This window comes from Pholis gunnellus, assembly GCF_910591455.1.
Source record: "Pholis gunnellus genome assembly, chromosome: 6".
NCBI lineage: Eukaryota > Metazoa > Chordata > Actinopteri > Perciformes > Pholidae > Pholis > Pholis gunnellus.
In genome coordinates this window covers 24501687-24520377 of record NC_136532.1, presented here as the reverse complement: position 1 = coordinate 24520377, position 18691 = coordinate 24501687, and the positions used below count along the sequence as shown (strand labels likewise).

At 42.6% G+C, this 18691-nt stretch overlaps 1 protein-coding gene across 1 annotated transcript; it reads left to right on the top strand.

The window, feature by feature from the left end:
* Nucleotides 1–2837: 2837 nt before the first annotated feature.
* On the top strand, nt 2838–15034 carry LOC306697079 (scavenger receptor cysteine-rich type 1 protein M130-like; the record flags this gene model as incomplete). Its single annotated transcript, XM_079160821.1, has 11 exons — nt 2838–2844; nt 6303–6626; nt 6720–7001; nt 8367–8681; nt 8775–9056; nt 10244–10567; nt 10661–10777; nt 10907–10942; nt 13325–13582; nt 14498–14580; nt 15002–15034. The coding sequence occupies 11 exons, from the start codon at nt 2838–2840 to the stop codon at nt 15032–15034; spliced, it is 2061 nt and encodes a 686-aa protein (XP_079016947.1).
* Between the last annotated feature and the right edge of the window lie 3657 nt (nt 15035–18691).

Sequence of the window (18691 nt, the reverse complement as noted above, 5' to 3'; positions counted from 1 at the left end):
CGCTGCAGTGTTGCTGGGTAATTACATTGATTCTGACTTGTCCGTCCATGACGAAGTAGGGAATCAGCTAACTGCTGTTGTTTCCCAGCTAAGCTAGTTAGCTTAGCCTCCCTGAACACATGCGGGGCCTCAGCTGATTTTTGTTATTGTTCCGGGTTCAAAAGGTCGTTGTCTGTTACGTGAGCACAGTCCACCAAAAACATTATATTTCCCACAAAGAGACTCAAAACAACAACAAATTGTTACAAAATGACTACAAAGAGACATAATGCAACTACAGAGCGACTCCAAACAACCACAAAAGCTTTAAAACAACCACAACGAGACGTAAAACAACCACAAAAAGACATAAACCTTCAATAAAGAGACTCACAACAACATACGATTTAAAACATCTACAGAGAGACTCAATTGAACCACGAAAGTTAAAAACACAGTTTTAAAATGACCACAAAGAGATGCAAAACAACAACACAAGTTTTAAAACAACTATAAAGAGAATCTAACTCTTTCCTATATTTCTATTTCTCTAGCTCTATAGATCTATAGTTCTATGGTTCTATATTACTTCCATGAGCCCACATGCTGTACAGCACAATAACTCAACAGACCAAAGAGAACCAAGACACCAGAGTGAAGTCTGATCCACTGGTCACACTGGAAACATGGTGGACAGAAGAAGCTGATCATGTGACAGAGACTCTTCTCTGTAAAACTAAAGACAGATAAACCATCAGCAAAGCTCCACCTCTTCCTGTACGCAGATATACAACGAGGACAGCAGAAAGAGACTCAGACGGGAGAGAGACGGACAGAGAGACGGACAGAGAGACGGACAGAGAGACGGTCAGAGAGACGGTCTACCTGGACGTCATGGATCACCTGTTGATGCTTCTGCTGTTGTTGTGGAGCTCAGGTAGGACTCTGATTTAGAGATGATGCGTTTTATTACAATATTACTGTTGTATCTTTAAATCAGAGAACACACACATACAAACACACACACATACACACATACATACACACATACACACTTACATACACACATACACACGCACTTACACACGCACACATATACACACACACACACACACACACATACACATATGCACACACACGCACACACATACACACACACACCTACACACACACATATGCACACGCACACACACACATATGCACACACATACACACACAGACACACACACACACACACACACACATACACAAATACATACACACACATACACACTTACATACACACATACACACACTTACACACGCACACATATACACACACACAGACACATACACACATATACACACACACACAGAGACACATACACATATGCACACACACACATACACACACACACAAACAGGCATACACACACACACCTACACGCACACATATGCACACGCACACACACACATACACACATACATACACACAGACACACACACACACACATACACAAACACAAATACACACACACACATACATATACACATACACACTTACATACACACATACACACACTTACACACGCACACATATGCACACACACACACACATATATACACACACACACCTACACACACACACAAACAGGCACACACACACACACACACACCTACACGCACACACACACATACACACATATGCACACACGTACACACACAAACACACACACCTACACACACACACACACATACATATGCACAAACCTACACACTCACACACATGCACACACACAAACACACGCACACATACACACAGACACATACACACACACACATGCACACACAAACACACACTCACACACACACACACACAAACACACGCACATATATACACACACGCACACAAAAACACAAACATATACACAGACACACACACACAGGCACACAGACACACACACATGCACAAACACGCATACACACACACACACACTACATTTCAGAGTCAGATTTACAACTACAGGACTGTCTCAGAAAATTAGAATATTGTGATAATCCCCATACGTGTGATTTAGTTTACTGAACCAAGCTGAGTGTTTTTCAAGGCTCAGGAAACCCTTGCAGGTGTTTCGAGTTAATTAGACGATTCAAGTGATTAGTTGAATACCCTACTAGTATACTTTTTCATGATATTCTAATATTTAGAGATAGGATATTTGAGTTTTCTTAAGCTGTAAGCCATAATCAGCAATATTAAAAGAATAAAAGGCTTGCAATATTTCAGTTGATTTGTAATGAATCCAGAATGCATGACATTTTTGTTTTTTTAATTGCATTACACAAAATAAAGAACTTTATCACAATATTCTAATTTTCTGAGACAGTCCTGTATATGAATCCAATAGAGTAGTTTAAATCATTCAATTGGCAGCTTGCACATTGACTACTCGTTGTTTTTCATATTTCATATCAGCATTCTTTACAGACACGTAGGTAAGCTACATATTTGATTCCACCAGGAGCGTGTGCTCCGCGATTAGGCTGCACATAGTGTTTTATTTTGATAAATTACCGGAAGCTCTATCCCTTTTCGGTGTCTGACTTCCTGTCTGGGTCGATCTGCTCTGTGCATCTTGATGCGACTTCAGCGCGGGTCTGTCAAGAATAGATTCTCGCGCGCCCCCTTCATTGAGGCAGAGGTACTGTTGGCCTCCCCTCTGTGCTCTTTCTCTGCGGTGTCTGTCAGATCAGCAAGACTAAATAGGTTCTACGTGAAATACATGACCTATTCTACAGAAATTACATTTATAACACAGTTCAGTAGAGAAATATTAATATTTATTTTATTTTATCATTGTGTTTTTTTAATTTTCATGATGGCAGGTGAGGCTCTGCCTCCAGTGACCGCACGTCCCTGATACAAACACATGTCTTTAAAAAAAGTGACACTTAGTATAATTAAATAGATTTTAAGTTCTACAAATTTGATAAAAAAATATTGAATAAATTCACAAAATGTAAACAAACATAATAAGTGTATTCAACTCAATTTCTCAAGCAAAACTGAAATAGTAAATCAAAAGTACTTTTGCTCAGATCCTTATCTGAGCAAAAGTACTTTTGATTTACTCAATATCTGAGTGAACTTGATTTGTATATTTACTAATCCTCTGAGGGAAATTGATTTATATTCACTGATTATTTGAGTGAAATTGATAAAAGTTACTAAATATCTGGATAAACGAGCAGTCACGCTGCCAATGTTCTCAACTACACAGTTAAAGATTCTCAGAGGTGAATTTAATGATGAAATATTACACAAAACTTATAGAAAACTTTCTTCTGCTTCTCTGCTGCGTTGGTGCTCAGCCCTCTGGTATCTTCGGACCGGGTCGCCTACCTTTGGACTACTGGAACAAATAATAAGCTCACTCTCCTTCCTTAGCTAGGCTAACGTTAGCAGATAGCAGACACCTGTAACGACTGGAAGGGTGTAGCCAAACGGAGGCAGAGTAGGGGGCGGGTCTTCCCCCAAGGCATTGTGGGTTGATGCGCCCAGTGAGTCATGATCAGAAACATGTCAAAGAAACAAGACAGCAGTCATTTTGTTCATGTTGTTGTCAGTGGATTCATGTGAGACTTTGTCGTGAGTAACAGACAGATTACATCCTACAGAGCACATAGAAGTAAGACAACCAGCCTGAGAGAGAGGTTTAGTGTAGAACCTGTGCTATGGGCGGGAAGCTAGTGGCCCGGCCCATCCACAGTGACCTCTGTGACCCACGTATGCATCCTGTCCCCTCGATTTACTGCCTGATAATAATATAATATGCTGTTATTATCTGTAGTAGTTAGCAGCATCGTGTTCCAGCCACTGGTGGGGAAACACTCGAGACGCCTCACGGATGCAGCAAGAATAAATCACTCTTAAGGTTGTAAAAGGAGGAAGTGTTTAGGAAAGGAGACAAGGACAGGTTTAAAGAGTCTAAGCACAGGTTCAGCCATGAGGTGAGAGATGCTAAACAACTGTACTCACAGAGACTTCAACAGCAGTTCTCAGCTGACTGCTTCTGTCTGAAAGGTTCTCACACTGAAGTTTACTCAAGCAGCACGAAGCTTGTTGTGATTGTATGCAATGGTGTGTGTGTTGGAAATGTTTGGATGTGAGCTGCTGTCTTCTTCATTTTGGACATTTCTCTTTTTTTTAGCCCCTCCCCTCAGGATGCTCTGCCTTCTGAAGGAAGGGGCTAAATAAGAATTACAAATTAAATTAAAAATTAAACAAATTGTTTTTGTTTTTGTCATATTGTCATAACAAATATTACCCTTTAATCTACTCTTCTGTGATTGGCTGAAAAGGAAGGAGGCGTCTAAAAAAAACAGTCCTGTTTTTAAATGCAGGTTTAACTGTCTGAATATAAATGTAACAACATCCAAAAAGGTTTTAGATGAAAATTACAAATACATTTATAAACAAATATTTGTGTATTTCTTTTACATTTACTTAAAACAACAAATATGTGTCTATTTCTCCAGAACTCCAGGCTGAAGGAAATCACACATCAACAGGTAAATAGAGAAAGAAAAGAGAAATAAAGAACCAGTGAAGCAGAATCAGCAGTCAAGTTTTAGTTTGATATTTTATTAATTAAATTCATTTCTTTACTGACGACTCTCTTGTTTCTGTTCAGAAGCTGTCAGGTTGGTGGGAGGAGACAGTCGCTGTGCAGGAACACTGGAGATGAAACATCAAGGAGACTGGAGACCAGTAGATTATTCTGACTGGACCCTGAAGAAAGCAGCTGTTGTCTGTAGAGATCTGGACTGTGGCTCTGCTGTTTCAATGAGAGAGAGAACGGAGTCCTCATGGAGACCTGTGTGGACGAACGACTATGACTGTGTTTACTCTGGATGTGATCTGAGAGAGTGTTTAACACCAGGTTCCTCTTCCTTCATCGTGGATCTCACCTGCTCAGGTAAGCCCATCAGTGACATCATCTATGACAGTAGTGTATCCAGGTTGACACACACATGCTGCTGCCTCAGTAAATCAGGTGCTGAATGCACCAAGATATCTTTATATATGAAACCTCCATGTCTGCTGGTTCAGGAGTCCTCTGGGCCGACCACCACCCAGCCTGAAAGGACTCCTCCTTCAGCTCCACAGCTTTCTTATTCACTGGTTTCCACCAGCAGCTTCTTTGGTTTCCACCATAACAGGCACCAATGACCTGCTGGACACAACTTTGAGCAGCTCAGTTCAGCCGGGGGCTCGTCAGTATCTCCACACCGTCCTTCACCCTGAACACTCCTTAAGGAGAGAGTCCAGCCCCATCTCTCTACATGTTAAGGATCATTTTATAAACATTTATATTCTGGGTCACAGATCTTCTCAGAAAAATAAGACAGAATGTTATTTAGTGTCTGGTGCAGTCGAGCCGGACCCTGCAGACCCTTTCCCTGAGATCTCCCCGAGCCCAGGGCTAGGGGAACTCACCGGCCCCCTGCTTGGTACAACACGCCCAGAAAAGCTAACACTATACATATATACTATATACTATAAGGCAGACAAAAATAACTTTTATTTTAATTGCGTGAAGGTCACAAACAGAGCGGACTGTGCAACAGGCTCCCCACTGTGTGGTCAGACAGACTGGGACAAAACGGACCTGGCCCACAGTGGAGGATTTTATATAAACCTCCCCTGAAAAAACAGACTGCCGACCTCCAGCGGAGGATTTTACATGGTGCTGTCGCCTCCAATGCTTTTCTCGGTTCTTAATCCCTCTGTTCTGAGCCAGTGCCCGTTCTGTAACATTAGAGAGACTGTTTACCATGTTTTTACTGAGTGTAAGAGACTCACAGAGTTCTTCTCTCTTTTAACATTGTTTTTTAGTCTTTTTAATGTGGTTTTTACAGAAAGGGTTTTTATTATGGGAACCGCCTACAAAAAAAAATGGGAAAAGAAAAGTGGCAGCTCCTGAACTATCTTTCAGGAGAAGCCAAGATGGCAATTTATTTAAGTAGGAAAAACAGAGTGGAGAACGGGGAGGGGCAGGACAGTCTGGATGTGTAACATCAGGGCCAGACTCTGGCTAGAGTTTAGGTTTTATAGACACATTGGAGACTTAGATGCTTTCAAACAGCGCTGGTGTTTTAAGGACATTGTTTGCTCTGTGGTCGATGATGAATTGACATTTGCAAAAGTTTTTATCGGGTAAACTGTTATGTATATTTAATAAAAAACGCACTGGCACTTTATTGAATCGTTGAAATTGTAAAAAATATAAATATGTAAATAAAGTGATTTTGAAAAATCAGATCTCTCTCGCTCTCTCCAGACTCTGTCAGGCTGGTGAATGGGACGAGTCTGTGCTCAGGCAGACTGGAGGTGAAGTCTAACCAGTCTAACCAGTCTAACCAGTGGTGGTCCTCAGTGTGTGAAGATGACTTTGACCAGCAGGATGCAGAGGTGGTCTGTAGGGAGCTTAGCTGTGGGGCTCCTTCAGTCCTCCAGGGGGCGCTCTATGGAGAAGTGGAGGCTCCAATGTGGACCAAAGAGTTCCAGTGTGGAGGCCATGAGTCTGCTCTCCTGGACTGTAGAAGCTCAGGCTCAGATAGAAACACCTGCTCACCTAACAAAGCTGTTGGACTCACCTGCTCAGGTAGAAGAGGAGCTGCAGCTTTGATCTGGTTCATTTCTGTTCTACTGAAACTCACTTTGTTCTTTTACTGACGACTCTCTTGTTTCTGTTCAGAACCTGTCAGGTTGGTGGGAGGAGACAGTCGCTGTGCAGGAACACTGGAGGTGAAACGAGGAGACTGGAGACCAGTAGATGACTCTGACTGGACCCTGAAGAAAGCAGCTGTTGCCTGTAGAGAGCTGGACTGTGGCTCTGCCGTTTCTAACAGACGGAGAAAGGAGTCCTCATGGAGACCTGTGTGGAGGATCAACTTTGACTGTGTTCACTCTGGATCTGCTCTGAGAGATTGTTTAACATTAGGTTCCTCTTACTCCATCGTGGATCTCACCTGCTCAGGTAAGCCCATCAGTGACATCATCTATGTGCCAATCTACTTCATCTGTTTTGGTCCAGTCCCTCCCTCACTACATCCTGGGAATCTGTCTATAAAACACTCTCTGAGGTGGCTCTATCCCTTCACTTGTCTCTTCCTTATTCGGTGTACCATCAGATTCCCCATTGTCTGCTTTCAAACGTTACTTTTTTGCATGTTTAACTCTACTGGCTCAGCACCTGGTGTTGCTGAAGTGGAGACATGTTCCTTCATCAAGTTCAAGGCACATCTTCTGAGGTGTGGATATTTGTGTTCCATCAGTACGTCCCATAACTCTTCATTCATGCCAGTTGTTTCCCTTGATTTGATCTCAATGTAAATGTGCAGTTAGAGAATCGCTTTCCCAGCAACAAAGCTGTCCAGGTGGAACACTGATACTATTTAGCTCTCAGTAAAGCTCTTCTGATGTTCTCATGTTGCTCCTCATGGATGTCAAGCTGCACAATGTCTTTGTCCTGATGTTTCACTTCTGTCTGCATGTGAGGAAAGTTCACAGCGTTAAAGCCTAATTGACAGCAGTTGTGTCTTTTAAACGTGTTTCCTTCACTGATGCTGTTGATGACATGTTCATCATAGTCCTGCAGCTCTGAATCAGCTTCGTTGAACAGTAAAGGGAGATCTGTCAGAAACACTGAATCCAAAAGCCACTGGTAGTCCTCTAGCTGTGCATCTTCTGCATGTAATGAAAGATTCAGAAAGTCTCACTGAATGTCAACAACAATGTTCCTCTGCTCAGCCATCTTACATCAGTGTGCAGCAGTAGGTCTCTGTGTTCAAAGCCCTTCTCCTCCAAGTGAGTCCAGAATACCGTTCTCTGTAGAGTCCTGGTTCCAACACAACTCACAATCTTCAAGGCAACATCCCTCCCTTCTTTCATGTTGAACATCTTCCACCACAACGCTTGCTGGTGAATTCTACATGATAATGAAGGAAGTAGAGGATCATGTCTCTATGTTAGCACAACATGATGAACCCAGTAGCACTAATCCGTCTCTGAGCTTCTGTGCACCATTTTGTAATGCAGCTCCAAAGTGCTCTACATTGGTAAGACCACGCTCACAATGCAGACAAGACAGACGCTGTTTGAATTTCAGTCAACATTAAAATAATTCTCCTCCCAGTCTGACTAAATGTGTTAAATTCATGATCTTTTGATATTTGTGTTTTGAGCTAACTTAACTAGCTGGTTACTGATTATTATTATTATAATTATTATTGACTTATTGTATTATTTAATTGTGTCTCTGAATTATTGTTTCATGACATCTTGTTATTTAGTGTCTGGTGTCTTTTGTCTCTCTCTCTTTCATCTTCTATCATCTCTCCAGACTCTGTCAGGCTGGTGGATGGGACGAGTCTGTGCTCAGGCAGATTGGAGGTAAAGTCTAACCAGTCTAACCAGTGGTGGTCCTCAGTGTGTGAAGATGACTTTGACCAGCAGGATGCAGAGGTGGTCTGTAGGGAGCTTGGCTGTGGGGCTCCTTCAGTCCTCCAGGGGGCGCTCTATGGAGAAGTGGAGGCTCCAATGTGGACCAAAGAGTTCCAGTGTGGAGGCCATGAGTCTGCTCTCCTGGACTGTAGAAGCTCAGGCTCAGATAGAAACACCTGCTCACCTAACAAAGCTGTTGGACTCACCTGCTCAGGTAGAAGAGGAGCTGCAGCTTTGATCTGGTTCATTTCTGTTCTACTGAAACTCACTTTGTTCTTTTACTGACAACTCTCTGGTTTCTGTTCAGAACCTGTCAGGTTGGTGGGAGGAGACAGTCGCTGTGCAGGAACACTGGAGGTGAAACTGGGAGACTGGAGACCAGTAGATTATTCTGACTGGACCCTGAAGAAAGCAGCTGTTGCCTGTAGAGATCTGGACTGTGGCTCTGCTGTTTATAACAGACGGAGAGAGGAGTCCTCATGGAGACCTGTGTGGAGGATCAACTCTCGCTGTGATCACTCTGGATCTGCTCTGAGAGAGTGTTTAACATCAGGTTCCTCTCCCTACATCGTGGATCTCACCTGCTCAGGTAAGCCCATCAGTGACATCATCTATGTGTCAATCTAATTCATATGTTTTGGTCCAGTCCCTCCCTATGTCACAGCTCTGCCACAACTTTCCTGTTTTGTCCATCTCTCACTCACCTAATCAGTTTATTCAGTGCACCTGCCAGTCACGCCCACCTCATCAGCTCATCTCTCTCACCTGCTCACTCTGCTGCACCCACTATTTAGACCTCAGTCTCACACACACTCACTGCCAGATCGTTCTCTGCTTTCATGCAAGACCTTCCAGCGTTTCCCCGTTACCGACCCTGCCTGTTCTGGAATACCCCGCCTTGCCTCTGCCCCGGTAATTCACCCAGCCTTCTGTCCCCGACCACGAGAACCTGCCGCTGTCTTCCTGTGTATGTTCTACCTGTTGTGTGTGCCGAAGGAAATAAAGCTTTGATTCAAAATATCCCTGGTGTTTGTCGTACTGCTCCTGGGTCCTTACTACACCCGTTACACCCTGACTACATCCTGGGAAACTGTCAATAAAACACTCTGCACTCTGTGCATCTTCTGCATGTAATGAAAGATTCAGAAAGTCTCACTGAATGTCAACAACAATGTTCCTCTGCTCAGCCATCTTACATCAGTGTGCAGCAGTAGGTCTCTGTGTTCAAAGCCCTTCTCCTCCAAGTGAGTCCAGAATACCGTTCTCTGTAGAGTCCTGGTTCCAACACAACGCACAATCTTCAAGGCAACATCCCTCCCTTCTTTCATGTTGAACATCTTCCACCACAACGCTTGCTGGTGAATTCTACATGATAATGAAGGAAGTAGAGGATCATGTCTCTATGTTAGCACAACATGATGAACCCAGTAGCACTAATCCGTCTCTGAGCTTCTGTGCACCGTTTTGTAATGCAGCTCCAAAGTGCTCTACTTTGGTAAGACCACGCTCACAATGCAGACAAGACAGACGCTGTTTGAATTTCAGTCAACATTAAAATAATTCTCCTCCCAGTCTGACTAAATATGTTAAGTTCATGATCTTTTGATATTTGTGTTTTGAGCTAATTTAGCTAGCTGGTTACTGATTATTATTATACATTTTATTGACTTATTGTATTATTTTATTGTGTCTCTGAATTCTTGTTTCATGACATCTTGTTATTTAGTGTCTGGTGTCTTTTGTCTCTCTCTCTTTCATCTTCTATCATCTCTCCAGACTCTGTCAGGCTGGTGAATGGGACGAGTCTGTGCTCAGGCAGACTGGAGGTGAAGTCTAACCAGTCTAACCAGTCTAACCAGTGGTGGTCCTCAGTGTGTGAAGATGACTTTGACCAGCAGGATGTAGAGGTGGTCTGTAGGGAGCTTGGCTGTGGGGCTCCTTCAGTCCTCCAGGGGGCGCTCTATGGAGAAGTGGAGGCTCCAATGTGGACCAAAGAGTTCCAGTGTGGAGGCCATGAGTCTGCTCTCCTGGACTGTAGAAGCTCAGGCTCAGATAGAAACACCTGCTCACCTAACAAAGCTGTTGGACTCACCTGCTCAGGTAGAAGAGGAGCTGCAGCTTTGATCTGGTTCATTTCTGTTCTACTGAAACTCACTTTGTTCTTTTACTGACGACTCTCTTGTTTCTGTTCAGAACCTGTCAGGTTGGTGGGAGGAGACAGTCGCTGTGCAGGAACACTGGAAGTGAAACGAGGAGACTGGAGACCAGTAGATGACTCTGACTGGACCTTGAAGACAGCAGCTTTTGCCTGTAGAGAGCTGGACTGTGGCTCTGCCGTTTCTATCAGACAGAGAGGAGAGTCCTCAGAGAGATCTGTGTGGTTGATCAACTTTGACTGTGTTCACTCTGGATCTGCTCTGAGAGATTGTTTAACATCAGGTTCCTCTTCCACCATCGTGGATCTCACCTGCTCAGGTAAGCCCATCAGTGACATCATCTATGTGCCAATCTACTTCATCTGTTTTAGTCCAGTCCCTCCCTCACTACATCCTGGGAATCTGTCTATAAAACACTCTCTGAGGTGGCTCTATCCCTTCATGATCCCTATCCTGTCTCTTCCGTATTCGGTGTACCATTAGATTCCACATTGTCTGCTTTCAAACGTGACTTTTTTGCATGTTTAACTCTACTGGCTCAGCACCTGGTGTTGCTGAAGTGGAGACATGTTCCTTCATCAAGTTGAAGGCACATCTTCTGAGGTGTGGATACTTGTGTTCCATCAGTACGTCCCATAACTCTTCATTCATGCCAGGTGTTTCCCTTGATTTGATCTCAATGTAAATGTGCAGTGAGAGAATCGCTTTCCCAGCAACAAAGCTGTCCAGGTGGAACACTGATACTATTTAGCTCTCAGTAAAGCTCTTCTGATGTTCTCATGTTGCTCCTCATAGAAGTCAAGCTGCACAATGTCTTTGTCCTGATGTTTCACTTCTGTCTGCACGTGAGGAACATTCACAGTGTTAAAGCCTACTCGACAGCAGTTGTGTCTTTTAAACGTGTTTCCTTCACTGATGCTGTTGATGACATGTTCATCATAATCCTGCAGCTCTGAATCAGCTTCGTTGAACAGTAAAGGGAGATCTGTCAGAAACACTGAATCCAAAAGCCACTGGTAGTCCTCTAGCTGTGCATCTTCTGCATGTAATGAAAGATTCAGAAAGTCTCACTGAATGTCAACAACAATGTTCCTCTGCTCAGCCATCTTACATCAGTGTGCAGCAGTAGATCTCTGTGTTCAAAGCCCTTCTCCTCCAAGTGAGTCCAGAATACCGTTCTCTGTAGAGTCCTGGTTCCAACACAACTCACAATCTTCAAGGCAACATCCCTCCCTTCTTTCATGTTGAACATCTTCCACCACAACGCTTGCTGGTGAATTCTACATGATAATGAAGGAAGTAGAGGATCATGTCTCTATGTTAGCACAACATGATGGACCCAGTAGCACTAATCCGTCTCTGAGCTTCTGTGCACCGTTTTGTAATGCAGCTCCAAAGTGCTCTACTTTGGTAAAACCACGCTCACAATGCAGACAAGACAGACACTGTTTGAATTTCAGTCAACATTAAAATAATTCTCCTCCCAGTCTGACTAAATATGTTAAGTTCATGATCTTTTGATATTTGTGTTTTGAGCTAACTTAGCTAGCTGGTTACTGATTATTATTATTATTATAATTATTATTGACTTATTGTATTATTTAATTGTGTCTCTGAATTCTTGTTTCATGACATCTTGTTATTTAGTGTCTGGTGTCTTTTGTCTCTCTCTCTTTCATCTTCTATCATCTCTCCAGACTCTGTCAGGCTGGTGAATGGGACGAGTCTGTGCTCAGGCAGACTGGAGGTGAAGTCTAACCAGTCTAACCAGTCTAACCAGTGGTGGTCCTCAGTGTGTGAAGATGACTTTGACCAGCAGGATGCAGAGGTGGTCTGTAGGGAGCTTGGCTGTGGGGCTCCTTCAGTCCTCCAGGGGGCGCTCTATGGAGAAGTGGAGGCTCCAATGTGGACCAAAGAGTTCCAGTGTGGAGGCAATGAGTCTGCTCTCCTGGACTGTAGAAGCTCAGGCTCAGATAGAAACACCTGCTCACCTAACAAAGCTGTTGGACTCACCTGCTCAGGTAGAAGAGGAGCTGCAGCTTTGATCTGGTTCATCTCTGTTCTACTGAAACTCACGTTTGTTGTTTTACTGACGAGTCTCTTGTTTCTGTTCAGAACCTGTCAGGTTGGTGGGAGGAGACAGTCGCTGTGCAGGAACACTGGAGGTGAAACATCAAGGAGACTGGAGACCAGTAGTTGACTCTGACTGGACCCTGAAGAAAGCAGCTGTTGCCTGTAGAGATCTGGACTGTGGCTCTGCTGTTTCTATCAGATGGAGAGAGGAGTCCTCAGAGAGATCTGTGTGGTGGATCAACTCTCACTGTGTTTACACTGGATCTGCTCTGAAAGAGTGTTTAACATCAGGTCCCTCTAACTTCATCGTGGATCTCACCTGCTCAGGTAAGCCCATCAGTGACATCATCTCTGACATCAATATTTCCAGTATGTTCCTTCCTCTGTCACAGTGACAGTCAGTGGGTTTCCATTGGACTGAACTGTAAATTTAAACAGGACAACGACACCCTGAAGTGTAGAGAGGTGGGCTTGTTTCTGGAAGCTTCAAACCCTCCATAGACTGGACACACCTGTTTGTCTGTCTGTCTGTCTGTCTGTCAGACCTGTGACATCACGTCCTTATTCAGGGTCCATCTCGTTTAATGGAGGCTAAACATGAACTTTCATCATCTCTCTGTGTTTACAGACCTGCTGCTTCAGCCAATCATCACTGTGTCCTCCTCAATGTACGGGGTCTCCGAGGCCCAGCAGCAGGGGGCTCCGGTGCTCAGGCGCTCCACCTTCACCATCTGCTGCTCCATCCAGCCACAGTACCCAGGAGGCTCCTTCCAGCTCACCTCCACCTCCTCCAACTCAGCACACAACTACACCCATCCGGCTGTCAATCACTCTGCCCACTTCCTGTTTCCTGCTGCAGAGCCCGCCCACCAAGGAAGCTACAGCTGTGTTTATCACCTCTATGTTTTTAATCATAACTTCTCCTCTGAGAGCCGTCTGCTCTCCATCACTGTCTTAGGTAAGCTGACTGTTTACATGCAGGTTTGAAGATGATTGGTCCAAACTGACTGAAGATGATCAGCTGACCACAGAGTCCATGTTGTTGTTGTTTCTGGAATGACTCTGTGACTCCTGTCATTGTGTCACACATGTCATATAGTAACCAAACCTAAACACAGTCTATGAATGGCAACAGCTAACAATCTACTGTAGGACAGAGCAGGTTTGGTTACCAGGATAACTCAGGCTCTCTGAGAAATGAAGCACCTTCTGACGTGACCAATCACAAAGCTCCACTGCCACCACATCAGTCATAACACCCCTTAGCCCCCAACTCGCAATTTTCAAGTGTAGTTCCTCCACCAATCAGAAGCAAGAAGGGCGGTGTGCTCCGATACCTCACTCAGAGAACCAGGGTTATCCTGGAAACCAAACGTTGAGACAGTCATTAATGATAGCGATTACGCTTTCAATTGACTCTTCACTAAGTCCCGCCCCTCTAGCGCTGACTGGCCAATCACAGCGTAGCACGGTCCAACTCTGACCACGAGCTCTGGTGATGAAAACAGGACGTAGGTGATGACATCATTGTAGCATGAAACCAAGACTAACCAGATTCTCTCTAGTGTTCATCAGGGGGCGACTCCTCTGGTTGTATAGAAGCCTATGAGAAAATGACTCTACTTCTCTCTTGATTTATTACCTCAGTAAACATTGTAAACATGATTTTATGGTCTCAATCTCTACTTTCAAGTCTTCTTCAATACAGCATGATGTTCATTTAGTAAATGATGGTCCATTTAGAGTCAAACAGACCATAAAGCAGGGTTTTGATGTGATGACTGTCCATGTGTTTGTTCAGATCCAACACCTCTGATCATCAAAGCGATCGTCCTGCCGCTGGCTCTGCTGTTGGTGAACGTTGCCCTTTACTTCTACTGTAAGGTACGGACACACGTCTGTTGTTTAGACCAGCCACTGACATGAAGCTCTCGCTCTGTGTTTAGTGAACTGAAGACAGGACTGTGCTGTCATGTCTCTCCAGGCCAGCAGGGGGCGGATGCCGTGCAGACAGAAGAATACTGAGCTACATCGTTATAACCTGGGTGTTCCTGCAGCTGAAGAAGAAGAAGAAGAAGAAGAAGAAGAAGGAGAAGGAGCTCAGGGAGCAGAGGAGCTCCTCCAAGGAGCTCATCTCACATCCAGATGATTTCTACCACACAACCACCATCAGCTCCCTTTGATACGCATGTTCCCTTAAACCAGAAGGCTGAATATGTTCTCACATTATTATAGCCTGTCTGTCTTACTCTCAACAATGTGTTGGTCTCTCCACACGTTCTGACTTCCTGTCTGTGGCTCTCAGCTCCAAGCCCATTGGTTCCTGCTGAAGACGTGAATCTTTAAGAACACCTCACAGATATAAAGTTTCATTTAAAAGTAGACTTGAGATCAGGTTTACCAGAGTCCAAGCAGAAACCAAAGACTACCAGGAACAAAGTGAATGTGATATATTAGAATAAATATGAAACATTGACATACTGTATATCTTCTACATTCTGTAGAACGATTCTCAATGTTGACAATCTGTTGGTGTTTGTCCTTTAAAAACATAATGAACTTCATGACTTCACTTATTGTAGTGAGCAACATTTTGTCAGCAGGACAACATTTAGCTAAAAGATAATCAGAATAATACAAATAGGAACAACGTCCCGCTGTGATCAGCCCCTAAAAACTCATTTATTTGAGATTCAGACATTTTACTATTTTGCTCATAGTTGTACTTGATGATTTTACTTCATTTAGTAATTAAGGATTTTACTCATTTTTTATAATTAAGGATTTTGCTTTCATCATCAGAACATTGTAATCATTGATTTTGCTTGTTTTTTTATAATTAGAGGGATTTACTTAAATCATAATTTAGGATATTACTTATTTCATGAGATTTTTGCTTATTATTGTACTAATATATATATATATATATATATATATATATATATATATATATATATATATATATATATATATATATATACATATACATATATATACATATACATATACATATACATATACATATACACACACACACACACACACACACACACACACACACACACAGTATGAGTGTACTGTGAGCCACAGTATTTAATGTGAAACAGAAGGATAGAACACGGATTATTAAAAACACAGAAACAAACTCAAATCAGCTTTTTATTGTTTAGAAGTAATTTCAGCAGAAATACCAACAAAAAAAATGTCTTGATTCTCTATAAATGTCGGATATACTAGCTTTGTTACAATAATTTGTTAGTTACTAAAAGAAAAGCGCTCAGGGAGGTGAGTTGTGTGCATAGCTTATGATCAACCTCCAGACACAAACATAAATAAATGCTTTTAAAGAATACTAAAGGCTGTGGCGACGTAAACCCAAATCCAGACTCTGAAGGTCAGTGGTTCATCCATGTGATTAATAAAACATAAAGCTGCAAAATACAAAGTAGTGTAAATACAAGTGATTCAACTTTGATATAATGAGCTGGATTCAACCGGCGTAGTGAGAAGAAGAGACGACAAGCTGGACAAACTGCAGCTTCACTGCAAAAATAACGGCCGAACAAAACAGTTTACTGATAAAGAACTGATTTAAAGAACTTGATGAAGAGTCTGAAAAGCTGATTTTTATATTTATTGTAAATGAGGTAAAATATTCTGCCTGTTTCCAGATTGCTTCTTTTATTCATTGAGTACGATTGTGAACTGAATTTGAAGATCACAACCTGGAAAACTTTGACTATTTTTCACCATTTTCTGTCACTTTATAGTCGAAACGATTAACCAATTTAGAGATTACTGAATCATTTAAACAGGTTTGAATTGTTGAGGAAAGTCATCATTAGTAGCAGCCCGATGATGGAACAGAACGTCTGAGTCATTCAAGTAAAGTCAAGACTTGTTTCACCTTTTTTTACAAACAGAAAAATAAGATTTTAAGACTCTGCACAAGATAAAAGTTCAAACTCCAAACAAAAAGCGTCTAAAACTTTTAAAAAAAAAGCATCAACCAGCCAGCTGGTTGCCAACAATTGAATTCCAAAACTTGTCCTTTTTTTAGCCTCTTTGGTGTTTGTTCATCTGAAGACTGCTGTAAACAAACTGGAGGTAAACATCCTCGTAAACACCAAAGGGGAGAGAAATGTGCATGAACCTTGTTGCTCCACCAGGGGGCAACAAAGACCTCTACAGTCTGCACGAACTCTTCACAATAAAAGCAGAACAGTTTGTACCACAGAACTAGAGTCTTCCAGCTGACGTCACGCTTACTTTTGACTCTTGTTGGCGGAGAAGAGCGAGAACGAACCCTCATACAAGTCATCCTTCATGGAGCCACAGAGCAGCAACATGCAGAGGGATTTCACAACAACACTGACACCAAACAGAACAACAGAAACACAGGAAACAGTATTTCTCTCCTCACCATCAGCAGCACTCTGTTCTCACAGTGTTCGTGGTGCTTTAGGATCATTCAAGAGAAGCTTTACAGGCACAAAGTGGTTCCACTGCTGTTCCACCGATCAACAGCGAACAGCAACAAATACAAAATAAAAAGAGACAGAAAGCGTTTTGCATCGTCACGGCCGCTCAGTGGTTTTTCTAAACTCTTGAATCACATTCAGTGTTTGATGTGCTGCCTGTCGGTGGAACGTAAAAAGGATCAAAATTTACACGTCACACTTTTTGTTGTGCGACGCATGAAACAGGAAGTGACGTCATCCTGTTGGGACTCGTTTTAGACGTTTTAAACGTTTCCCTGCTGAATCTAAATCCGAACATTACACATGAACTGAACTCCCAGTGAGAGTCTCGCTTCTGCAGCAACAGGTACGTGTCTGATAAGACGTGTTTAAAATAATATAACCAATCCAAACGTGTTACACACCTAAAAGAAAGGTCCACCTAAAAGAAAGATCTATAGCGGTGTAAGTTCACGCTATATTTAGAACATTTTCACCACTTCACCTCGTTATCACACAGCCCTTTTACCACCCAAACTTATACAATGAGTCCCAGTAGGATAACATAACGTTCTTGTTTGAAGCTGATATCTATGCTCTCTTCAAAGCCACAAGACTCCACTGACAAAATAAGTAATTTACTCTCTCAGACCACTGAACTACCTCTGCCTCTTTACGTTCGTTAGTTTGTGTTACTGTCTAACTTTGGTGAATCCAAACTAACCCTTTAAAGTCACAAACTAACCGATCAATGCAGCGATAGACCAGAAACTCACATGTTCTGTGAGGTAAAGTCTGGTGACTTTGAAGAGTGATTATAGATAACAGCTTCAGTTCCTTGTCAGAAAACAGAAAGTTATCTTTTCTGATGATTTTGGTGTCTGTATCTTCATCACAGTAGCGATGTGTTGAAGTGTGTTTGTATGAGGTTCTTCTCCATCGTCAGTGTTTTACTACAGAAACACACTGTGTTACCCTGGACTATTTTTCACCATTGTATAGTCTCAATTAACCAATTTAGCAATTATAGATCAAACGAATGGTCAAATCGATGAGGAAAGTCACCGTTAGTTGCAGCCCGATCATTGCACATAACATCCATCCGTCATGTAACATAAATTCAAGAGATCTGTGACCTGCATTTGAAAAAGAAGCATTATCTTCACTTCTTCATCTTGCTGTCAGAGTGTCTTTCCAGACTCCATTAACAAAATCTTTACTTTTACCTCGCAGAACACGGGAGTCTCTGGTCTACAGCCGGCTCGTCTGTGATATCGTGTGACTTTGGTGTTTGAAAGGGTTTGTTTCTGTGAATGGAGTCTGGTGTCTTTGACGAGCGTAGATAACACTGACAATGGAGAAGAACCTCACACAACCACACTTCTAAACAGACAGACTGTCCCTTTAACTGGTCAAATTAAATGACGATAAAGATCCACATCCAAACTCTAGATGGGTAAACACACAACAAGGCAGCATGAGAGAGACGTTCTTTGTGCAGACAAACTTCACATAAAGTGCAAACTGACGAGGTG